Below are 27041 nucleotides of genomic sequence, written 5' to 3' on the forward strand. Positions count from 1 at the left end.
GTATTTCTAACAAGGTTTCAGATAACAAATTTAACTATACCTGATTTATCTAAATGTAGGAGCACAGAATTTAAATAGTTCACCCTTTAAAATTAACAAAGAAGCTGTTAACAACATTGTTTAACTTTATGATGCTCTGATCAATTGGCCTTGCATAAAAAATGTAACAAAACAATATTTTATAAAAGTAAACATTTTAATAGCACATTTATCCATATTATAATCTAACATATCAATGTAAACCATTTAAAAGCACATTCATCTATATTATAATCTAACATTTTTGATATTACACAGCTTTAACATTTATAATGTAAACATGCGGGAATAAAAAACATGCTGAAGTTTAATCATGACAAGAATTGGTTTGTACAAAGGTATTGATCTTGCAAATAATTTCAACTTGTAAACATGTATTATATTACACACAAATATAATATATCAAGACAATAAAGCAATAACGTAGCATTCACAAATAATCAGACATGTATTGTTTAAGAATAGGAATCTAAACTAGAATTCCAGGAATCAGCCAGGGGGGCCAATTTTTTTCTACTTAATATCACCAAGACCTTAATCTTAGACCAATCAATAACGGCCATCTTCAGACCAGCCCATATCATGTCTCTACAAATAGTCATTAATAAAAAGTGACTCATTGGAAAAGACTGATGGTGACGCTGCTGACGCTGCAAATGATGCCAGACAAATGAATTCCAGTAGGTCTGACATGCACACAGGTGACATTAAAAGTCAGTGAGTTTCACATTAAATTAAAAGACATCTACTAAATTATTGTTTTCAAAATATGGCAAATTGGTATTATGAGGTGAGTTTCAGGTTAAACTAGAACTGTAAGCCATAGGCTAACGAATACCCCCCACCCCTCCATGTCTAGGTTGTTTGCCCTGGAGTTAGGCCGGACAAAGCTAATTTTGCCTACAAGGGGAGATAACTCCAGTCAGGGTCATGTGACCTGTACCAAATTCACAGAGGCGAAAGTTTACAACATGGCCATTAATTTCTGAAAGTTTGATAAAGATTTGTTGAATAATAACAAAGATGAATCCCGGACAGGGCTTATTTTGCCTACTTTAACACATCAAGGGGAGATAACTCCAGTCAGGGTCATGTGACCTGTACCAAATTCACAGAGGCGAAAGTTTACAACATGGCCATTAATTTCTGAAAGTTTGATAAAGATTTGTTGAATAATAACAAAGATGAATCCCGGACAGGGCTTATTTTGCCTACTTTAACACATCAAGGGGAGATAACTCCAGTCAGGGTCATGTGACCTGTACCAATTTCACAGAGGCGCAAGTTTACATCATGGCCATTAATTTCTGAAAGTTTGAAAAAGATTTGTTGAATAATATCAAAAATGAATCCCGGACAGGGCTTATTTTGCCTACTTTAACACATCAAGGGGAGATAACTCTGGTCAGGGTCATGTGACCCGTACCAATTTCACAGAGGCGCAAGTTTACATCATGGCCATTAATATCTGAAAGTTTGAAAAAGATTTGTTCAATAACGACAAAGATGAATCCCGGACAAAAAAAAAACGGACGGACAGACGGACAGACAGACGGACAGACGGACAACCCGATTCCAGTATACCCCCCCCAAACTTTGTTTTGGGGGGTATAATTAAAGACTTCTACTAATTTATTGCATTCAAATTATGGCAAATGTGTATAGTTAACATAGTAGAATTACTAACACAAAGTGTATCTACCTTGTCCAAATATCATTACAACCTTTCCAACTGTAGCTAATACAAAGTATGAAGTACATGCAGCCAATCTGTTTAGCCAATGGCACATGGTATGGCAATTTATGATCAATGAGTTTTGGGAAAAGGCCAAAGGTAGAATAAATTGCACTTTTAGGGCAATCTGTTTTGGCAAATGTTGGATGGTATGGCGATGTCATTTCAGATTAATATGACATACAACAAGAATAAGTACATGAGAAAAAAACAACATGATACAGCACCAACTAGTGTGTACATGTACAAAAAGTATAAAAGTATTATAAAGCAAAACAGCACATTAAAAATAAACACTAGTTTGCAATAAAAAACCAAAATATTTGCAAGAAGTAACGTGAAAATGTACAAAATGTTTCAAGCATAACAATAAACTCTAGTTTGTTCCAGAACTCTCTCATCAAATTATAAATTACATAAATGAAATACAAATACTTTTCCGTAAAGCATTGAGTATAATACATACAAAGATATATATTCTCACTAAAATTAATTTCATTTAAATAAATGAATATGGTTAACTATTTTCAACGATTCAACGATTCAAAATGGTTGAAAATGTATACCAGTTTGAGACGTACAGAAGTACAAATTAAAATCAAAACACACAATGAACAGACAAAAATGATTTCAGATTTGTATTAAATCAACATTCAAACTACAGCTATCGATGAAGTGGTGAATTCCCCAGACAAACCTGGGCACAGTCCAGGTCTCTTCAACATGGTACAAATGTGAATAGATATGATTTGAACCAAAAAGACCCAAAATATCTTGATGCAACTTATAACCTTTTACAGTACAGAACAAAGGTGGTTTTATGCATTCCAGAAATAATGGCATGTATAATTGAAAGTCATATAAATATTCAATATATACCACAACAATCAAGGAGTTAAAAAATACACATTTTCAAATTATCACAAGCAAACAAATTAACAATGTTTATCAATATTTGCTCAAGTGTTTATTATGCGTATTTACAGTAAAATACTTTATTTAAAAGCAAGAGCTGTCACAGAGACAGCGCGCTTTTCAGTGTAAGGATTGAAAAGTTTTGGCGAAACATGCATGGATCACTGTTAGATTAGATTTCAATGCAATACATGATGTGCGGAGATATTAACAAAAATCTGCTTACATGAAAAATTTTAACCAGAATTTTTAAGTGTAATAATAAAGGGCCATTATTTGCAAAACACAGTTATCTAACTTGATTATTCAATTAGGTTGGGTGGTTGAATACCATTGTATAAAGTTTCAATGCAATACATCAAGTAGTTGCTGAGATATTATCCTATGTGTGCTAACATGCAAGACCTTAACCAGAATTTCTAAGTTGCATAATAAAGGGGCAAAAATGATATAATATGAAAGATAAGAGTTATCTTACTTGATTAAATAAAAAGGTTAAATGGTTGGGAGCATGTGAGTAAAGTTTCAATGCAATACATGATGTATTCGCTGAAGCATTGACTTAAAAGTGGTTACATGCAAAACCTTAACCAGAATTTCTATGTTGAATAAAAAAGGGGCCATTATTTTAATTTAATGCAAACTAGAGTTATCTTACTTGGTTATTTAATTAGATTGGATGGTTGAGTACCATTTTATAAAGTCTCAATGCAATTCCATCCAGTAGTTGCCGAGATATTAACCTATGTGTGCTTACATGCAAAATCTTAACCAGAATTTCTGAGTCGAATAATAAAGGGCAATTATTTGCATTAAATGCAAACTAGTGTTATCTAACTTGGTTAATTAAGTAGGTTGGATGGTTGAGTACCATTGTATCACGTCTCAATGCAATACCTCAAGTAGTTGCTGAGATATTAACCTACGTGTGCTTGAACACAAAACCTTAACCAGAATTTCGAAGTCAAATAATAAAGGCCTATTATTTTAATTAAATGCAAACTAGAGTTATCTAACTTGGTTAATTGAGTAGGTTGGATGGTTGAGTACCATTGTATCAAGTCTCAATGCAATACCTCTCGTAGTTGCTGAGATATTCCTATGTGTGCTTGCACGCAAAACCTTAACCAAGGCGCAGACGCCGACGCCAACGCTTGGGTGAGTAGTATAGCTCTCCTTATTCTTCGAATAGTCGAGCTAAAAACTTGCAAACAATGATACAAATTCATATCATGCATTCAAAAATACAAATACAAAAATCATGAGACCAATACTGCTTCGTGCCATAAAAAGTGACAATTAGACTTCAAGTAAAGTGCAATAACAAAAAACAAGCAAATTCGTTGACATCCACCCTCATATTAGGCAAAGTAGATTGCATGGAACATGTTGATGAAATATTCCAACCAAAACATGCAAGACTGCTGATGTGATGAATGAGGTTCTTTACAACTATTTGAAATGAAATAATATTGTATATAGTGTAGTATTTAAACTTGACCTAGTACCTTATAAAAAAATCATCAAGGCAAACATTCTGATTAAGTTTGATGAATATTGGACAAGAAATATTGCAAAAATATAACTTCTAGACTGTTCAAATGGTTTTAATTAAGATTTGAACTTGTGACCTAGTTTTTGAATGTAACCTAGTTTCAAACCGATCCAAACATTTTATCGTGGCCAATATTCTGATCAAGTCTCCTGAAGAATCGCCATATTTATTGCCTAGGTTTGTTCCTAAGATTTCTTTAAGATTTGACCTTATGACCTAGTTCATGATTCATGCGACCCACTTTTCAAGTCTTCCAAAATTACACATGAAGGGAAACATTCTGACCATAGTTTTATCAAAGTCTGACTAATTGAAACCAATTTTTGATTCTGGACATAATTTTTCTGACCTTGTCTAGTTAAGGGAAATATTCTGATTAAGTTTAATGAATATTGGATGAAATATAACGACTCTAGTTTTTTACCCACTTTCATAAGGAGTCGAGTATTCATCAAAGTGAACATTCTGACATAGTTTGAACATTATCATACAAATCCCCATCAAGATAAGGTAAAAAGAGAGTCGGACAGACGGAATGACAACGCCAAAACAAAACAAAATGAAGCTTGACACTTGTCAAAACAATTAAAGCAGACTTTTTCATTTGCCATACAATGCAAAAATCAGCCAATACACTTCGTCAATGGTGTACGGCAATTCGACGGGTGCATCAATAACATCGTTCTCTAGTCGGAACTCTAGGTCAAGGAGCATTTTCATGCTGGTAGGGTCTGATAGAACTGCTTTCAATACTGAAGGGTCTTTAACTTCCCGCCCCTTCATTCCTTCAGCCAGCTGTAAGACAAACACAACAACGATTTTATAAACATTTTAGCAAGTGCACCCCAAGTTGGTGAAAATGCTTGTTGTTTTTTACCAACACCAATGAGTCAACAAGTAGCGCAAAAAACATGGTGCCACAGGTTGGCATGGATACACAATCAAATAACATGATCTATTTGTTAAACATGCATGCACAACTAAATGTAGCATATTAGTCATTATGCATTTAATGTATGTGGGGTATATAAAGTTGTGACTAAGATTGAGGATAATGGGTATAGATTGACAAGCTTTTGTAACAGAATTTGAGGAGTAAAACATGTATCACAAACCCTTTTATTAATGTTGATATGACAAGGTTTGTGTTCTAGGCCACTGTGACCTTGACCATTGACCAACGTCTGTACCAAGTTTGAGGGCCTTAATATGATAGGTGCATAGGGTCAGTCAGACAAACTTTTCATGTTGTACCTTACCATTACCATGACCGTTGACCTACTGACCTAAATATCAATGAGGTTAATTTCTTGTCATGACTAAGCTCCTAACAAAATTTGATTCCCCAAAGCCTAGCATTCTTTAGTTATCCAATCAGACAACGTTTTTGTGTTCAAGGGGCAACATCACTTTGACCATTTACCTACTAGTCTCAAATTCTACTGGTCATGACCAACCTTCCTACCAAGTTTGAAGACCTGAGGCCCAAAGTGTTCTCTAGTTATCACTCAGAGAAGTTTTGGTTTCAGACTGACAGGGTGGCCACCAATTCGAAGCAATATAACCCTGCTTCTTCAAAGAAGGCATAAGAAGAAATATCATTGTACGCTTCTGAAGTTACATGTAAGGACAACACTGAGCTATTTACAAAAACCATTTTCGAGTGAAAAGGCTTCCAAATAATAGAAAAATAACCAAAGGGAGATAACTTAGACATAATGAATTTCAGAGTTATCTTTATGACAGGTAATATTTTACCAGAGTTAGCATTGGCTGGGCGCAGTATGGCAGAATTAACTTTCACATAATGAATCTCAGAGTTATCATTATGATAGGTAATATTTTACCAGCGTAAGCATAGGCTGGGCGCAGTGTGGCGGGAATGTTGATACCATGTCCATCATTTCATCATCTAGCATGGAGGCAGCGTCCAGGAGTTCTCCATACATCGCTAAGGCAGGGTCTGACTGGTGCGGCGGTTTTAAGTCCTCACCCTTGTATTGAAGAACATACAGTTATATATTTCAAGGGGTTATTTGAAACATACTTTATTCAAAATAAATCTTCAGATTTTAAGTTTGACTATATAATATATATGAACACAGTTTCAAACAATTCAGAGCTTATGGTGTTTGACTCAGACAAGTAAAACACTGTATCTACTTCCTAAAATGCAGAGCAAATTCTAATATCTCCTATGATATTAAGTATTATGTACTACGTATATTAAATATATTTACAGAAGTACATGAAATGATGTTTAAAAATATCTGATAAACAAATATGAGAATTTTGGATACTTATTCCGTAGCCCCATATTATTTTTGTATCATTAAAAATAATATAACAAACATGAAGGATTGCATACATTGTTTTGTGTCAGATTTCAATTGAAATAATCTGAAACAAAAAACGCTGCAATGCAAACCCAGGATTTCAATGATTGACAGAAGAACTTCAACCTTCATAGATTCAGTCTCAACTGTTTTTCTTTTTTTAGAAACAGTGTCCTAGACTTTGACTCCAAGGGTCCCAATCCAATGAAAGGTCGCATTAACTCTTCCTAAATATCAAGTTTAGTCAACATATGTCAACCCTTACCTAAGTTATTTTTCTATTTTTAGTAACAGTGACCTTGACCTTGAGCCCAGGAGCCCTAAATGCAACCCTATATAGGGTCTCCATAAAATCTTCTTAAAAACTACGGTACGTTAAGTCAAGATATGTAAATTTTAACTTTAGTTTCAACTGTTTTTCTATTTTTAGTAGCACTGACCTTGACCTTGACAATAGGGGCCCGAATGCAATCCAATGAAAGTTCTCCATTATTTCTTCCTAAATACCAACTTAAGTCAAGCTATGTCAACCCTTACTAAAGCTATTCAGTTTCAACTGTTCTTCTATCTTTTGTTACAATGACCTTAACCTTGACCCAAGGTCTCCATAATCTCTTCCTATATACAAAGTTTGGTCAATATATGTGAACCCTAACTAAAGTTAGAGTTGATACACTTTTATAACATTGTGTGTTATGTATTTTTTGTCATTTATTTTACATAATAGTAATAAGTAAGCAATTCACATTTAAATTGTAACAAAATTATATGGGATCAATTGGCCTCAAAACTTTACATAATTGTTAATATGGAACAAGCCGAGAGGTGTTTTATATGTGGGTCACATTCCTGAATGGCAGGCATATTGACAAACATAAAAAATTATACACTTACATCAAGAATGAAGCCAGCCCTTGTTAGCAGGTACAGCCACACATCTTGTGGGCTGATAAGCTTGTTGGCTAGGTCTATCAAAGTAAGACTGAGTTGCTTCCCTTTTTCAGTTTCATCCACCTGTAAAAAAGAACCATGTTTGTTTTCTTTCTGTAAATTGCAATGGAAGTATCCATCTTTTCTTTCAATTCAATAGGAAAAAAGGGATTTGTATCATTAACAAAAACATGTTGCTATTATGATACATGGTGGTCTTTCCTTAGCATATCAAAAACAACTTTCTGAAATTGGAAACAAATTTCTATTCAGTTATTTCAAAACATCCCCAGACAGCTATATGTATCCATTTTATCATGTACAATCCCTGAACAATTCGTGTTGCATGAAGATTCAATATACTACACATACACTTATGAAATTTCATAGGAATGTTGGTCTGTATTGGCAGTTGTGCACCTGCCATTTCTATAACATTTCACATAGTATTATAAGAGTTATGACCCTTGACATGTCAAAAATGGCCTGGAACATTTTTAGACCGACAAAATAATGGCAGGATGTTAATAAGTTTTACATGAACATGTTGTTTATTCCAAAACTTGACATTAGGCTGCATCTGAATTGATTACAAGCGTCTGCCAATCAGAAGATACCAAGTGTTTACTGTTGCGAAATAAAGGAGATGGTCGCAAATATCTGATGGTTGTGATCTTGCCCTTTTATTGGGGTGAGAATGACAAATCAGGTTTGTGTATAACAATTTTTACTGACTTAGCCTTTTTGGATCGAAAATAGAAAAAAATAGCAATTTTCAGACCAATTTTTTAACCATTTCCTGTTCCTGAAATCAATCCAGCGTGGTCAAAATCGGTCCAGACCGGAAAACTGTCGCTTTTTAAAGCCCTGATCTGGGGGTTTTCATCATTACTGTGATAAATAAATAGTTGTATTTTCTTTTTCATAAAAAAGCCTCGAACTTAATTTTCAAGTTATAAATCTTGTTACATTAATGAATTAACTTTTAATGCTAATGAAACGAAAAACTACCAGATCTGACAGCAGCACGAGATCTCTGGGTATTTTCATCAACTCAAATAGCTTCTTGTTCAATTCAGCCCTCGTCTTGTCATCCATTGATGTAATTCCCGCAAAAATATTCCTCACTTGCTCCAAGTCTTTGTCTGAAAGAAGATATATATTTTAGAGGGACTAAGAGCTTAACACTGAACAAAAAGTGTTTTATGAGGAAAAATACGTGCTTTATAACTTGTTCAAAAGAATATTCAAACAAATGTTTGGTATTCGAATGTCATAGGGTCAGTCGCTTGGGGAAGTACAATGTAGCCAGGTACCATCTTCGAAGAAGGGCCCTGGGTATTTCTTTATCAAATAATGATAGCTTACTACAACTTATGAAAGACTCATTTTGGTATTCGAATACAGTGGAACCCCGTTGTCTAGAACATGCATGGCTCCAATTTCTCGTTGGCGTGAACTTAATTTAAAGGACTGATTTCTATAAACTGAATGTAAACATTCGCGCTTGGCTCGATTTTTCCGAGGCATGAGGTATTTTTGCCGGTCCCTGAGAGTTTGACCTAGCGAGGTTCAACTGTATAATCAATGAAAAATATCAATTTTGCCATTCATTTGTATCCCTAGTTATAACAAAAGTTTCACCTTGTTGAAAAGCATTGGAAAATAAATGGTATTGAGCTTTATGTTGCCAGCAACAACAAGTTTTGAGGAAGAATAACATTTTATTTGTGCAAGCTTCAGTCATCATAAGCAGGCAATCATAGCTAATTTATAATATTTTTGAATATTTTTAAAAATTTAATTTTACCCATTGAAATAAATTGTTTTGTAATCTATTTATTTGTTTTTATTTATCTATTTTATTTATCTATGATTACAAAACAATTTAAAGAGTTTGAAGAACAGACCTGGGACCTGTGCGCGGCATGCAGTCTCATCATAGTGAACCTTTATTTTTTTAAACTTGCATGGTCATGATACATTTTTTTTAAACTTGCATGGTCAAGATACAGCCTGGAAAAATTCAGTCTGGACAGACAAACCCTCTTACACATACACCGAGCAATCACTGTGACAACTATGTCTTGCTCACCACAAGCAGGCTTGAAAAGAAATGTAGCTTAATAGTATTCCATGCAAATCATTTATGATTCAAAGCATGAAAAGACAAGAGGTCAAACAGCATAAACAAGGCTTTATGATAAGCCTGAAGCAGAGATACACAACCTGTGATATGTTTCCTCCCTGTAAAGCAATTTCTTATGAACTACTTGTAGCATACCGTTTACTACCTTTAGGCCAATATAATTAATTGCTAGATTTTCATCCAAATATTTTTTTAAATGGGGGTGGGGGTTGACATTTTATTTTTTATTTTTCTTATATGAGTTCATGCTTTCTTTAATATAGACGAACCACGAACACAATCATAACAATTCTCCTTCTGTACATGTTAATGCTATGCATGGACACCTAAGGTAACAAAAAATGCCACTCCCGAACAGTATCTCTAGATCAACATTTTTATTTGAGCCAATAAAATTTAAGGGGCGGCTGAAAAAAGAGGGGGCAGGCGAGGATGAAAACCTAGCAATTTATTTATAGTCGCCTTATCAAATCCCTAATACTATTTTCTTAGTAGTTGTCTGATACGTCACATCTAAACAATAAAGGCTTTCAGAAGTTCTAGGGGGCAGGCGAGGATGAAAACCTAGCAATTTATTTATAGGCGCCTTATCAAATTCCTAATACTATTTTCTTAGTAGTTGTCTGATACGTCACATCTAAACAATAAAGGCTTTCAGAAGTTCTAGGGGGCAGGCGGGGATGAAAACCTAGCAATTTATTTATAGTCCCCTTATCAAATCCCTAATAATATTTTCTTAGTAGTTGTCTGATACGTCACATCTAAACAATAAAGGCTTTCAGAAGTTCTAGGGGGCAGGCGAGGATGAAAACCTAGCAATTTATTTATAGGCGCCTTATCAAATTCCTAATACTATTTTCTTAGTAGTTGTCTGATACGTCACATCTAAACAATAAAGGCTTTCAGAAGTTCTAGGGGGCAGGCGGGGATGAAAACCTAGCAATTTATTTATAGTCCCCTTATCAAATCCCTACTAATATTTTCTTAGTAGTTGTCTGATACGTCACATCTAAACAATAAAGGCTTTCAGAAGTTCTAGGGGGCAGGCGAGGATGAAAACCTAGCAATTTATTTATAGGCGCCTTATCAAATTCCTAATACTATTTTCTTGGTAGTTGTCTGATACGTCACATCTAAACAATAAAGGCTTTCAGAAGTTCTAGAGCAATTAAAATATATAAGTTGACAGCAATTATTTTAACAATGTTGTTAACTTTAACTTAGTTCGGAACAATCGCCCATTATATCTAACCTAAAGTTGACTCACCTAGCTGGCGTATTTGTGGATGAGAAACATCAACAGCACCTGAAGGTACAGCCTGGGCGTCTACTTCATCGTAACCAATACAATCACAGAAGCCTCCATGATGTCCTGCAAAGAAATCATTAACATATTAAAGTTTGAAAATTGTTGTTTTATGCCAAAAACTCATTTTTACAAAACTTCTGTTTTCGAATGTAAGTATTAAAAACTGTGATCTGATATTTTGTCACCGGTCTTATATCACTGTTCTAAAGATATTTACGCAAAGATTGACTAATAATAAGCCCCCCTAAAAAGTTGTCAAAATGGTACATCTGTGAGAGTGCAGTTTAAAGGCCAAAGTTATTACGGGCCTTGCAACACTTAGAAATAAATCAATTGTGACTGGTAATAATCAAACTTGTGTACAATAAAAATCACTTAAATGCTTTTCAAGACAGATAAATAAATACTTTGCAAGACTGATTCATAAGTGAATTAATACATAATGTTTCACTGTTTTAGACAGTTGTGAAAATTAAGACCCTGTCCCTTAAAATCCAATATGGCCTGCACAGGTCTGGCACATAATTTCAATGACTTCATTCCATACAATATGGCGTGAAAAACTACAAATAACTATCATTTTATATCATTTTCAGGCACATAATAATAAGAACAAGAGCTGTCACAGAGACAGCGCGCTCGACTATTCCGCCGCTTTTCAATGTAAGGATTGGAATGTTTTGGCGAAACATGCATGGATCACTTTTAGATTAGATTTCAATGCAATATATGGTGTGCTGAGATATTAACATAAATGTGGTTCCATGCAAAATTTTAACGAGAATTTCTAAGTCTAATAATAAAGGGCCATTATTTGCAAAATACAGTTATATAACTTGGTTATTCAATTAAGTTGGGTGGTTGAATACCATTGTATAAAGTCTCAATGCAATACATCAAATAGTTGCTGAGATATTATCCTATGTGTGCTAACATGCAAGACCTTAACCAGAATTTCTAAGTCGCATAATAAAGGGGCAAAAATTATATATTATAAAAGATAGAGTTATCTTACTTGATTAAATAAGACGGTTAAATAGATGGGAGCCTGTGTGTAAAGTTTCAATGCAATACATGATGTATTGCTGAGGTATTGACTTAAAAGTGGTTACATGCAAAACCGTAACCAGAATTTCTATGTCGAATAAAAAAGGGGCCATTATTTTAATTTAATGCAAACTGGAGTTATCTCACTTGGTTATTTAAGTAGATTGGATGGTTGAGTACCATTGTATAAAGTCTTAATGCAATCCATCAAGTAATTGCTGAGATATTAACCTATGTGTGCTTACATGCAAAACCTTAACCAGAATGTCTAAGTCAAATAATAAAGGCCCATAATTTGCATTATATTCAAAAAAGTGTTATCTGGGAATACATATCTTATGTTTCAATGCAATACATGATATATTTGCTGAGATATTGACTTAAATGTGGTTACATGCAAAATCTTAACCAGAATTTCTAAGTCGAATAATAAAGGGCAATTATTTTGCATTTAATGCAAACTAGAGTTATCTAACTTGGTTAATTAAGTAGGTTGGATGGTTTACTACCATTGTATAAAGTCTCAATGCAATACCTCAAGTAGTTGCTGAGATATTAACCTATGTGTGCTTACACGCAAAACCTTAACCAGAATTTCTAAGTCAAATAATAAAGGGCAATTATTTGCATTAAATGCAAACTAGAGTTATCTTACTTAGTTAATTTAGTAGGTTGGATGGTTGAGTACCATTGTATCAAGTATCAATGCAATACCTCAAGTAGTTGCTTAGATATTAACCTGTGTGTGCTTACACGCAAAACCTTAACCAGAATTTCTAAGTCGAATAATAAAGGCCTATTATTTGCATTATATTCAAATAATTGTTATCTAACTTCATTAATTTAGTATCTTAGATAGTTGGGAATACATATCCAAAGTTTCAATGCAATAACTGATGTATTTACTGAGATAATGACTTAAAGGTGCTTACATGCAAAACCTTAACCAAGGTGTGACGCCAACGCCGACGCCAGGGTGAGTAGTATAGCTCTCCTTGTTCTTCGAATAGTCGAGCTAAAAATTGTTTGTTGACACCAAAAGTAAATATTTCACTCGTAGCTACACCACTCATAAAAAATATCAGTTTTCACTATGGTACCTCCTCGGTGAAAGATATTTCAATCTTACACAGAAACAATCAATTAATTATCCTCTATATCTTCAAACTGTGCACTGGTTTAAATTATGGTCTTGTAAAAGAATTTAAAGTAACTATGTCAATACAAAACAGTTTTCTTAAAGGCCTACTTTAAGCCTTCTATAAGTGACCCCCCCCCCAAAAAAAAAACGTGTATTTGTACACAACCTCTATTAATTGATCTTAATCTAATTGACTTATCCGATCTCCGATCTGAGTATCCTGCTGTGCAGTTTGGGATATTTTAAGATAGAAAAGGACCCTAAATGGCCCTGAGCCAATAAACGAATACACAGGAAATTGGCCCCTATCGATACTACAATCTTCAAAAAAACACTCGCACTAAACTTCAATACCAACCCTGTGCCAACACCAGCTGTAATTGTCCCGTTCTTTTCTCCACGTTTAGCTCATGAACATTATACGCGACTGCTGTGTTACAAGACAAGCCAATATCCCGATCTTTAAGGTACTCTGCCCCAGTGCTTCCTGAGATGTCCTTGAAGACCTGTAAAAGCAATGGAGACATCACCATACCAGTAAGTCTCCACAAAATCTATAAGTCTGAGGGGGGTGGGCATGTAGGGCATAAGTGCAAATTTTGAAGTCATAATCATTTTTTAATATTCACAGTCCTTGAAGTATTGCATTGATTAATACCTTTTTGTTAAGTGTTTAAGATGTGACTATCTATATTATTCAGTATTTAAATAACCTGTAATGGCAATAATAATGGCAAACTGTTTCTTTAAAAAGAGGCCATAACTCTGAGGTTATCCGACACTGCATGACCCCTAAACAAAGGGTCTTGTTTAATTAAAATCCATTGAGTTATTAAGTAATGCTCAAGACAAGAAAAAGTAACAAAGGGCAAAAACTCTGTACTTGGATGAATGGAATTATGGTTCTTGTACACTGCACTTCCTCTAATTGGGCTTTACTATAATGTATGGAAGCCCACTTGCAACTAACTTTCATCCAGTAGATTCAAATTATGTTCCAGGCAAAAAAAAATAACCAAGGGCAATTACTCTGTGATGAGCTGAAATAAACCAACCGACAAACCGACCACAGGGTGACTCCACTAAACCCCTTTCAATCATAGTTTAAATATGGGATGGGTTTAATTTATGATGTAGACACTCAATATAGCCTGACATAAAATGATTTTTTTAATTACAGAGCTACAGATTATGGTTGTTGATTATGGTTGCCAATAACGATATAAAATCCAACACATACTTTTTAAAAAAAAATATGAAGCCATTTGCAAGAATATTATTGTCTTCTGTATGAAGCTTTAAAGGTTTTAAATATATTAAACCATAATTAAAAAAAAATAAAATTAAACAACTGAATAAAGAAGAGCCGTCATAAGACAGCGCACTTTGACTTAGAATACAATAACGATGTAATAATACCAAGTTTGGTCTCTATTTGTCAAACCTAACTAAAATTGTTCGATACATAAGGTGACTTTGATGCTGCCCTCCCACCAGCCTGCCCAAACAATGACGCAAGTCATTCAAATAACTTGATTTCGCATTATGAAAATGTGGTTAAGAATATACAAATATGCCTTTCAAAGGAAATTAAAAAAAAAAATAAAAAATTCAAGGGCCATAATTTGTATTTAGGCTTAAAACGGAGTTATGTTTCTTGTTGTTAGACGGTTGTAAATAATTTTGAATTTTATTAAGTGCATTTAATTAATGGTATAGAAGTTTTTTTATTAAAATCCCAACTTGCCCTTAACTTTTACTTGCCTAAAACTTTAACCTAAGTCAATCAGGGGCCATAACTTGTATTAAGGATATGGAGTTGTGTAACCTCATTGGGTGATAGTCCTGAACAACTGTGTGAAGTATTAAGTCAATTGAACAAAGGGTATAGAAGTTATTGATAAATATTCCAACTTGCCCTAAAACTTTAACCTAAGTTCCATAGTCAATCAGGGGCCATAATCTGTGTAAAGAATAATATGGAGTTATCTAACCTCATCATGTGATGGCCCTGAACAACTGTGTGAAGTATTAAGTCAATTGAATGTCGGGTATTGGACTAATAAGTGAAAATCCCAACTTGCCCTAAAACTTGAACCGGACCCCGACCCCGACACCTGACGCCGACGCTGGGGCAAGTAGTATAGCCCACCTATTCTTCATATAGTCAAGCTAAAAAGCAGTAGGGTAGGCGCCTATTTCGTAGGTAGGGTCGGATTTACCCGAACCAAATGTATTTTTTAGGCCATATCAGTACAAATGCAAGAGTGTGCTGTTACTGGGACCAATTTATGAATGTTTAGAAAACAACTGTTTGACCAATATGAAGATGGCTGCTTAACAGGTATAGAATCACTTCAACTCCGACACAGTGATTTCCCTTAACCAGCGTTGTGATTTTTTTAAAGCAAAGGGTATGTAAGCGCTGTAAAATATTAACTTATATTCATAACACATACCCTAGTTGTTAAACTTACTTTTACTTTAGAGGTGGCCTCAATGTCAGCATCAGTGACCCTGTGAATCGTCCCACCATCTGGTAGGCTTGCAACTCCCGTTATGATACACAACACCTTAGACTTATCGCTGCGGATTTGTTGAATGTAGGGGTGGTCCATGTTGATGCTCCTAAAACAGAAATAAAGTTGTAATACGAGATAATAATTAAAACCTGTGTGCGAATTCCCTTCCTAGTAAAGATGCCTATAGTAATAAGTATGGTATAATAAAAGTTTTTTTTGCATGCCAATGACGATGCCAAGGCTATGACAATACTTCAAATTTAGTTCTTTGAATAACAGATAAGCTCAAAGTGGCAAGTACCTGTTAGTCAGGCTGTCAATTAGTTCCTGCTCCCGAATTTCCACTTTTTTCACCTTGCCAAACTTGATGTCCAGTGTTAGCGTGTCCTTAGCTTCCAACTCAACATCTGAAAAAAACCCATATCATATAATGGTATAAACTCATAAACAACAAGAGCTGTCACAGTATGTGACAAATGCCCCCGAATGTGACAGTGACCTATGAACAAGGTCAGTACATGAAAAGTTAAAGATCAAACAAATACATATGGCAAGTTATTTTAAATTGCCTCTGAACATAAAAAAATACCACCCATACTTGACAACCTACATTCTTATGTCCTTATATTCAGCATTCCATTGTGAATAAGCACTAACTGTATCTTTCACCTTAGAGGTAGGGACATGGGTCTTGCACGTGACACATCGTCTTGGTATGCCGAACACATGTGGCAAGTTATTTTAAAATCTGTCCATACAAGAAAAAGTTACAGCCCTGACATGACAACCTATACTCTATGTCCTTATATGCTGCATTCCATTGTGAATAAACACCTAAGTGTGACCTTGACCTAAGAGGTAGGGACACGGTTCTTGCACGTGACACGTCATCTTGGTATGCTGAACACATGTAGCAAGTTATTTTAAAATCTGTCCATACAAGGGAAAGTTACAGCCCGGACACGAGTTATTGAGCTGGTCACACGGACGGACAGACGGTCGGACAGACGGACTGACGGTGCGATTTTAATATGCCCACCTTCGGGGGCATAAAAATCATAATATTAGAAAAGAAAGTATTCATTTTTTATTTTCCTTGCTCAATTAGAACTATGAGCTAAAATGTGCCAGTATGCACAAAAAAAGTTTATTTTTATTTTACAATCCATGGGCTGATTGTTTGAAACTTTGTTGAAGTTAACAACCTTCTTAACAGCATCATTGTAAACTTTTAAAGGTGAACTATTTTGTAAGTGCTCATTTATTTAGATAAAACACGTACATCTGAAACTGGGTTTTGTACCTTGTTAGAAATACTGCAAATCAAAAGTGCAGTGTCCATCTTAATCCTAGTAAAGATTCGACCGTTAACAACGATCACATTAACAAAGTTAACAACAAGTTTTACAATGGACCCAGTAATACCTTATATAAGTCAGTATAGAATTTACTTATGATTATCAAATTTATTTGCTTTTGAAACATCAAAAACAATACTAGAATACAGAACTAGAAGAATAAGCTTAAATTTCTTTTTAATAACTGTTTACTTATAAGCCCTACCTAAAATTTCCTTGCTAATCTCGGCGCCGATTTTGCCTTTCAGCGATACTTTGGATGTTCTGTTGAACTCGGAGACAAGATCTGTCTGCTGGGTTGAGATACCAAGTGGCTTTTGGACCATCATTACATCCGTAAGCTGAAACAAGCATCATTAACAACTTGGTCGCAAATCATTCCATACAAATCATCCTCCCCCATTCAAAATCCCCACACACAAAATCCGGCCATATAAAACATATCTCACACAATCCCCCCTACAAAATTCCTGAATACAAAATTACCGCATTTATTTTCAAAGAAGGCTACCCTCCCCTCCCCCCCTCTTGCTTTCTAACAATTTTTCATGCTGTTTTTTAGTACAAATGTTATAAACTGTAAACTATTATATAATAAAATATTAATCAACGTACACAATAATTGAAGAAATGCCTATTCACTATATGTATATAATATATTCAACTGGCTAAAAAGTGACATGGACCTTAAAAACACATGATTTTTAGTTACAGGCAACTTTGTCTACATGCATTCAGTTAACATCATATTTAATACAAGACCCCTGCTAATGTTGCTGGTAACACTAACAATTTTTTAAAAATTCAAGGGCAGTTATAAATCTGATTTCTCTACAATGTAAATGTAGTGGGAAACAAAAACCAAGGAGCACAAGTTTGCACCAAATTAACATTCCCCGAAGGTTTAATGACTCTAGGTGGTATGGTTTTTTATCTTTGATCGACACAAGTCCAGAAATGCTATTATGGCTGGTACCACAGGCATCTGAAGCATTGTTTGTCACTAAAATGTTGTTTAAAACCATTTTGGGAACATACAATGTGATAAACAACACATCTGAAGATATTTAGTGTCTTTGATTTCTTTTTTGTATATCAAAGACACTAAATATCTTCAGATGTGTTGTTTATCACATTGTATGTTCCCAAAATGGTTTTAAACAACATTTTAGTGACAAACAATGCTTCAGATGCCTGTGGTTTTTATTGAAGAAAATAGAGTTGGCCTTAGTATATTCCGTACTAATTTATTCTAGCTTGATTGTGACAAAAGCAGACAGCTTATAGAACCACTCTTGATTCTATTTCAGGGCAGAAACCAGTACTGTGTGCTTTTTTAGAGGCCATGAGATTTTTTTTAAGTACCCCTGGTGGGGATCGACCTATAACCTCTTGGGTGAGAGGTTGATACCTAGACCACTCTCACCCCTAGTTTACCTTGAGTTGGCTTAAAAATAGTCAGTTGGATAACTTTTGTTTGGCCTTATATTATACCTGAAACTCTGTTGGTCTGAAGTCAGACTTCTCCCAGAAGATAAAACTTCTTCGCTTTGTCTTGACGACCAACTGGAACATTTTAACATTGTCTTTCTCATCGAGACTGGGTGTAGCGTGAAGCGTCGTCTTCCCTATCGACTTCACAAACTGATAACACGCTGCCGTAAACATTTCTTTCAGCGTGAACTCGGGTCTAAACTGCTGAATATTTGATGCTTTTATTTCAGGTTTCCCTAGTCGCAACCTAGAACTCTGAAATATTGTGACAAATGTCTGCCAGCCGTTTCTCACTGACATTGTAAACGTAGGCTCATGATTGGCAACGGGTCAGTTATAACTGTGTGCTGCTAGATATATTGACACAGGTTGACGTACATGTTAAATTGGCTTCATGCAGTTAAGGAATGGGAAGATTGGACAAAACTGCAAAGGAAAATAACAACAGAGTTACAACATAGTCACTCACAGAGTCCTGTTTCTTAAAAGGATCTTAGCCACAGTGTGTGTATACCACGTGATAAATTGCGTAATAAATGCTACGTCGGAAGGTCTTTCAATGAAGACTTTAAACAAAGATTACTTCACTATTTTTTCAACATTTTAAATGAAACATAGCCCAGTCTACGCCGCTTACGGGGCTCCACCTTCGGTCTTTTAACAGGGTTTGATTGAGGCTAAGCTTTTAGTTTTAAAAACACTTCGACAAACCTTTTCACAATACGGCCGTCTGATGGAGCACTGTCAAAACAATACTTTGAAAAGAGGTTTGTCGAAGTGTTTGATGAAACTAATCACCTTATCAAACTTTGGCAATAACACGAAGGCAGGGCTCTTTAAGTGGCATAGACTGCCCTTTGTTTTGTTTAAAATGGTGTAGTAAAAGAAAAGTTATTTGTTTTAAGTCTTTATTTTAAGCAAAATGTTGCCTTCCGACGTAGCATATATGACGTAATTTATCACGTGGTATACACACACTGTAGCCATAACATAAAAAATCTTAAAATCTGTAGAAAAGTCACAGTTGGCAACAATTATTTTTTTATTATTATATTTGAACGGCTTGATTTTTCTGAATTTGAATTCCCTCAAATTTTTGTTCAATTTTCATAATGGCTTAAGTTCAATGGACACAAATATATATAAGTAAATGAAACAAAAAATATTACGTTATGATTATTTCGTGTTACGACTAAGAACATCACTTATATACCGGTAATACATCGTTGAAACAGGTCCCTGGTTTGTGACAGTTAAACAACACCAAAATACATTGTGCGCAAAATGAACATGTGCAAGGGCCTAGGACTTGTATAATATATCTTTTGCTCATATGAAAGCTAAAAAGAAATCATATGTGTGGTTAAGGATAAAAATTGTGGGAAAACATAGTGAAGGTAGGGATTATAATTAAAGCGGCACTCTCACAGATTAACTGTTTTAACATTTTTATTTTTGTCTTGAAAAGAGCAACTTTTTGCGTAAATATCTGCAAACCAATGATATAAGATTGCTGACAAAAAGATCAGATCATAGATGTTCATATTTCCATTCGAAAATTAATGTTTTATGTCTTAAAGCATTACAATTACTGTTTAAGAAAAATGCATAAATCATCAATTTTTTAACTTAAATATATAAATTTGCGATCTATTTTTTTGTCAGCAGTCTTATATGAATAGTTTTCATGCATTTTCGCATAAACTGGCTAGTTCCAAGACAAAAAATAAAAAAAATGTCAAAACGTTCAATCTGTGACAGTGCAACTTTAAAGGTCAATTAAGGGTATTACAAAACAGTGTTTCCTGAACCACAAATTTTCCAGAAACATTAGCCTATTTCAGTGCTTGTACTTTTAAAATCGTTCAATTTTGCAAAACTCTATGAGCTTTCAGATTTTCCTTGCAACCGAAGGGTCCATTTTATCATACCCTAGTATGATCTCTTTTCCGAAGTTATAATTCTGTGTAATTACCAAAATCGTGTGATACAGCTCAATTGCAAATGCAACGAAAAGATACATGTATGCACAATAACCATAATACATGTACATGTACAACATACAATATTTGTAATATGAATGAATGCATCAGCAGCAGCCTTAACATAAACTTAATTGTGTTTTACATACTAAAGAACAAAGGTTTTCAAAAAATTTCCTCAATTTTCAACTCAAACCTTGAGTAAAATCACTTTGATTGTTGACTTTTAAGGTAAAAACTTTTCATTTTTTGTGCAAGCTATTTTTAATAATTAAAGCTGTCACAGAGACAGCAGACTTGACTTTTTCTGCTGCTTATAAGTTTACAGATTGCAATGTTTAGCATTCGGAACTCCTCGGCCATTTTTATCGAAAACAACCTCGGATGTATACCATTGAGTTGAAGTAGTTCGTAAATTTGTGCTTTATATCATTTATTAAATGCAGTGTTTAAGAGTTGTATTTATTGATCTAACTTTAAATTGATTGCCAGTGAAGTGTATTATTGCAAACATAATAAAGACTCTCACGAGTTAAAGCTGCACTCTCACAGATATTCCATTTTTACAACTTTTTTATTTTTTGTCTTGGAAAGAGCAAATTTTTGCGTTAATATCTACAATCCAATGATACAAGATTGCTGACAAAAAATCAGATCGTAGATTTTCATATTTCCGTTCTAATATTAATGTTTTATGGCTTAAACCGTTACTAACGGTTTAAGAAAAATGCATAAAACATCATCAACATAGAACATTTTTTAACTTAATTATAAAAATCTGCGATCTAATATTTTGTCAGCAGTCTTATATAACTGGTTTCCATGGATTTTTCGCAAAAAATTGGCTTGTTCCAAGACAAAAAATAAAAAAGTTGTCAAAACATTTAATCTGTGAGAGTGCAGCTTTAAGTCATAAAGTTTAACAGCTAAATAAAATTACTACACGATCTTCTGTCCAAATACATCCGAGGTAATGTTTTTGATAAAAATGGCCGAGGAGCTCCGAATGCAAAGTTTAGGTGGAACACATGCATTGGATCAATGTAGAATTCGAAAACATACAAAACCTTAATCAGAATTTTTAAGTCAAATAATAAACGGCCATATTTTGCATAATTTGTTAAGTTATCTTACACAGATAAATAAAAAGTTTGGATGGTTAAGTACTATTGAATAATGTTTCCATGCAATACATCATGTCTTTTCTGAGAAATTACACGGTGTGTACTTAATTCAAAACCTTAACCAAAAATTAAAGCCGAATAAAAAAGGACAATATTTTACATTAAATGTAAGATAGAGTTTTATTATGATCTGACTTGATTAATTAAGTAGGCTGGATAGTTGGGAACACATGTCTTATGTTTAAATTCAATGCATATTGTAACTGCTAAGAAATTGACTTAAATGTGTCAACATGCAAAACCTTAACCAGAATTAAAAGTAATAACAAACTCAACGTTTTTCAAATGTCCTTAATAAGACCATGATTGCATGTAATTCACATAGTTTATTTATGTCTGTGCCAAGATATCCTGAGAGCTATCAGTTACATAAGACTTCAAATTGCAAGTTTTACTCCATGTTGAGTGGATAATCACTTGAGATTATAATGAAATTTGAAGGCATTTTTAAGAAATCTTTATTTTTCCTTTTCATAACTCAAACTTGAGGCTTTATCTATAAGGGGAAATAAACCATTCAAAATAGATTATTCAGTAAAGTTTTAAATTTGTTGCATTTACGGCTTGGGAAAAAGTATAAAAGAGAAAGAAACAGGAAAACAGCCACTCTTGTTTTGAATGTATGTAGGTGCATAAAAATTTAGAAAGAATAGAATTACTTAGCAGATTTAACTGAAACTTGTCAAAAGTGCTCTTCAGTATACAAATATTCAAAAAACAAATATTCATACCTGAAACTACATGTATGTGCTCAGCTGCCAATTTAAGTGCATAAATATGTCAGTCAGAAAAACGTGTGATACTTTTTTGTTATCCAACATGCAGAATGACGAGCACTCTAATGGCTGAGAGCTGTTGAAATTGGGTAATTATAAACTGCCATAGTGAGTTTCTTCGAAAGTAGGCAGACAATTAAAAACAGACAAGGTGACAAGTAAACTCAAGCAGGAAGTTAAAGTTTAAACCCCTTCCTTCCTACCAAATTGCCTCTCAACCAGTATTTTACCTGAACAATAATTGACCTTTGACTTAACGAGAAATAGGACAGGTATGCCCCCATATGCCTCTTTGTCACAAAAGCAAGGGCTATTATTTTCAGAAAATAATCAAATACCCAGTAATCTCATCATTATTGCGGAATCACAGACGGATGGACAGACGCAGAGAAGGACAAGGAAAAATATGCTACAGGGCTTTTTCACCAAAAATTGTGAAGAGGCCTAGCCTATTCATTTTGGGAAATTTAAACGTGTGAAATTCTGCAAATTGGGAAATTTAAATGTGTAAACGTCTTAAATTGGGAAATTTCATATATGAGGATTGAAGACACCTGTTAAACACGGTTCGAGGTATCCATATTAAACTTGGAACTCATGTTACAAAAAAAGGCTCATATCTTACATGTGAGTCTACTTCTAGCCGATTTTTTTTCAATTATGACCTTTTTAATATGAAATGTGTACAAACACTCCACAGGGCCAAGCTTGAAAAGGCTAAAATGTATGGACTTCCAATTAATACACATGTGTAGATCTTATTGGGGGATAAATCATGTCTGTGACTTCCCTTTTTTAACATGTTGCAATGACAAGAGAGGGATAGAGATTAGTTTAAATTTTCATAGAGTTGATTCTAAATCGAGGGAATTGATAACAATATATGGAATAGATGGTCCCAATTGTGAAGTAGCCTAATTTCGGCCCTAGCAAAGAAGGTGAAAAAGCCCTGTGCTATATTGTGAGGGCATAAAAATGTTTTTGACATACATATGCTATCTGTTCAAAGAATACCTGTTGCTGTAGAATCTTTTAGGGTTTTGAAGTATTAGAGGTAACAGGAGAAGTCTTACAAACACAAACTTGCACCACTACAAAGTCATGCCAGTATAGGAAGATGCTGTCTCATATTTAGATTATAAAGATGAAATACCTATTCAAACTAACCTATAATGATCTCAGATGATCTCTGGCAACAGAAAATAAACCAGGAATTTTTATCCTTGAACCCCTATCTCCTGGCAGGGGATAAACAGGGCTCTCACTAGGCTGAAAATTTTGGGAGAAGTGACTTCTCCCTTCAGTCAATTTAGGGAGAAGTGGGGAGACTTTAAGGAGAAGTGATACTTTTCATAACACTTGATGCAAAAACTATGCCATACCACACCTCAGTTTATATTCACATTCAAATTGATTGCTATAACTATATAAAATGTTCATAAAATAATGTATCGTTTTTGGCTCAGCAAAAGTGTATTTGTCAATGTCACATAGTTTATCTCCAAATAGCATCTAAAATGAAACAAAAAACCAAGACAGCTAAGGATTTGAAACAATCAAAATGACTTATAAGTTAACTGACAATATAGTAGGGGGACGAATCTTGTTTTGGTACGTTCGGGATTGGGTACGAATGTCACATTCAGCTATGCTGTTATTTACTTGTCTCTGGCTAAATGATTTTAAATATGCTGACATTTAAGAACCAAATGACATTTAAATCACTGTCCTTGATGAAAACTTTACCAATACATAATGGGAGGTTGAGAAATTAACTCTGAAAATTGTTCTGACAAAATGGCAATCTCGCCGATGTTTTTTGACATCGTGATACTGTAAGTACTAAAACTCTACATAAAGCAAAACAAATATTTGTTGTGTTTACAAATCAATTTTTTTATCATGTGCATTTCACTAAAACCAATATTAAATATTTGGTGATACGTCATGTTATTGATTTTCTGAGCGCCACCTTGCCGATGGCCCGAGATGGCTATGACCGTCTGCTTCAAAAGGAACAATGTTTAAAATGTCTTGCATTGTTTGTTCAATACATATATCAATTACTTTTTAACTTCATTAATGCTTGACACGATTTTTCATAATTATGTCGCCATTTATATCTCATTTTAACGAATGTATATCATTTGATCAGGGTCTTCTCAATGTACATTCTGATTGGTTAACTTTCGATAGCTCCGCCTACCGGCGATGTTTTGGTATTGGATGACACGGCCCAATCATCGGATTAGGAGATTATCAAATTTTATGAATGGCTAATTGCGATGTTTTGACTAATGGGACAGTGGCCAAATACTCGCTGATTGACAGATTTACAAGGTGCTAAAATTTTCGGCGAAGTCAATGTCGCTTTGATGATACCAATGGGCGAAGTCTGGGAATTTTAGGCGACCACTTCGCCCAAGTCGCCCCCTCGCGAGAGCCCTGGATAAAGGTGCCCCAGATTTTTTTTCGGGAAGTTTTACATCAGGATAATAATGACAAAGTGAAACCACAGGCAGTAAGTGAAACTGAAGATAAACAAACAACTCTGTATGGGAGAAAATGACTTCATGATTAACAGTGATTTTTTTGTATCGATAAATGCTGAAAGTAAACATGCTAATCAACTTTTACAAGAGTGATTAATTTATTTGTAATAATGATCAAAGACAAACAAATATTACTTTTTGGGAAATGGAAGAAATAAATAATATTTATAATTCAGTGTTCAAAAGCGGTGGTAGTCTAATTGCTTGTGACTGCCAAATACAGCTTGGGCAACTGATTTTCCGCAGAAAATAACTCAACCAGGCTACTTTTTTTTCCTAATGTGATGAAAAATAAATCATGCCAATTAGATGCTCAAAGCAGTAGTTTTTCATACGATCTCCATTAATAAATGCCATTCTTGTACACCAGAGGGATGATCTATGCATACAACTTATTTGAGTTATCATAATAAAACCTCTGATGAATATGAATGATAAAGTCTAATTGTAATTGTTAAGAATTTTGGGGTGCAATTTTTTCATTGTAAGCTAAAAGTTCACTTCTCCCTAAAATTTGGGCCTAGGAGGAGCCCTCATAGCTTATTGATGCATTGTTCAGATTGTAGAACATTTATGAGATTATTGAAACTGTATTAGCGTGCTAGTTTAGGAGTTCAGAATCGTTGGGGAATCATATTCCAAACTCTCTATGTCGAAAAGGTATGTCAGAAATGACATAAGGAGTGTAATGGTTCAGTCAATCATTAATGCACTTAAACAAACACCAGTTTTCTATCACCAACAATCTTTGTTCTTCAGGATGTAAAACACAAATATGAATAGATCTACCTCAAAAATAACAAAAAAGTTCGGATACAAATAATGTCCGAAATCTAATACATTCAGGTATTTAGCGAAATTTTCAAGATGCATTCTATGTTACGTTAATCTTACTCCGTATGTGGCGGGTAGATTTCTGTTAACGGTATAATATAAAATATATGTTTTTACCTTAAAAATGAGAAAATAAACTTATTTCTTTGAGCAGGAAACTCAAAAACAAAAGAGGAAGGAAAGCAGTCAACACTTGCCGGTTCGCAAGGGAGCAGACAACAGTTGTATCGTTGGCAATGCCGTACGCGTGCAGTAACCGAACCTGACAGATAACGAAATACCATATTTTTTAGAGAAATAACGCTGTTTGAAGTTTGTAATATTACAGCAATTCAAACATTGTAAACTGTACCACTGAACTGGCTGTCGTAATCATCATCTAACTAAAAAACTTAGAGGATTAACATTTCGATTTTTTAATTAATATCATTTTGCATTTTGAAATCTCTTGCTCATCATGTGTAGTTACATAAAAAATAGCTTTCCATGGTCAACTTGCGGCAACATACTGGATGGTTTTAGCCTAGTTATTTAGTTTTTTGCTGGCCTCCGTGTAATGTGAACCCCTCCCCAGCCTGTAGATTTGTCTGCTTGCCAATTACCCTAGTTGTGTAACTCATGTTGCCTATATATAGATACATTGGACATGTAATTACAGTGCTTGTATTTAGTTAACTGTATAATACGGTATATGATTGCGATTGATGTCTGCGTTTGCTTTAAAAAGTTTAAACATATATAATAATTTAGCTGATTATTCCATGGCTGCAGGTCCAACATACGCTGTATACTATTACATTGTAAAACCTGTCTGCTATAACTATCATGCTTTTAATGTGCTCAGAAACTTCGGCTTAGACTTATTTTGTACTTAAATGCGTATATTTATAAATTAGCTCTTATCTTGAACATATTTATTATACATGTATTAATATGCAAGTCGGTGTAAAAGCTCAGTAGATGTTCTGTTACTTGTTATGTTATCCGACTTCTGTAAATAAATACCACTTGACTTGACTTGCACAACATCTGCTTTTCATCAAATTTATTCATATGCATTCATTGTTTGACAATTTTCTTGCAGTTTTTCATATTTTTGATGTTCAAAAACTGTTGTGTTTTTTTTCAAATAAACTTAGAAAAAGGACGATGTTCTTCTGCGCTGTAAAAAAGGTCGGTAGTT

General features: G+C 34.3%; 1 protein-coding gene across 3 annotated transcripts; it reads right to left on the bottom strand.

Moving 5' to 3' along the window:
- Positions 1-933: 933 nt before the first annotated feature.
- LOC128240718 (gasdermin-E-like) lies at positions 934-26100 on the bottom strand. 3 transcript variants are annotated; one of them, XM_052957500.1, is made up of 12 exons: positions 25976-26100; positions 18531-18956; positions 17242-17377; positions 15980-16085; positions 15634-15784; positions 13515-13662; positions 10927-11031; positions 9740-9757; positions 8522-8655; positions 7475-7594; positions 6092-6238; positions 934-5039 (listed from the first exon to the last, which is right to left on the bottom strand). In XM_052957500.1, exons 2-12 carry the CDS (start codon positions 18828-18830, stop codon positions 4845-4847), a joined length of 1560 nt encoding a protein of 519 aa, XP_052813460.1. In that variant the 5' UTR covers positions 18831-18956; positions 25976-26100; the 3' UTR covers positions 934-4844. The 3 variants fall into 3 exon arrangements, with proteins under 3 accessions (XP_052813460.1, XP_052813463.1, XP_052813461.1); XM_052957503.1 differs by having other exon boundaries at positions 18531-18785; positions 25976-26063; XM_052957501.1 differs by lacking the exon at positions 9740-9757.
- Between the last annotated feature and the right edge of the window lie 941 nt (positions 26101-27041).

The sequence above is a fragment of the Mya arenaria genome, chromosome 7, assembly GCF_026914265.1.
Source record: "Mya arenaria isolate MELC-2E11 chromosome 7, ASM2691426v1".
Classification (NCBI taxonomy): Eukaryota; Metazoa; Mollusca; class Bivalvia; order Myida; family Myidae; genus Mya; species Mya arenaria.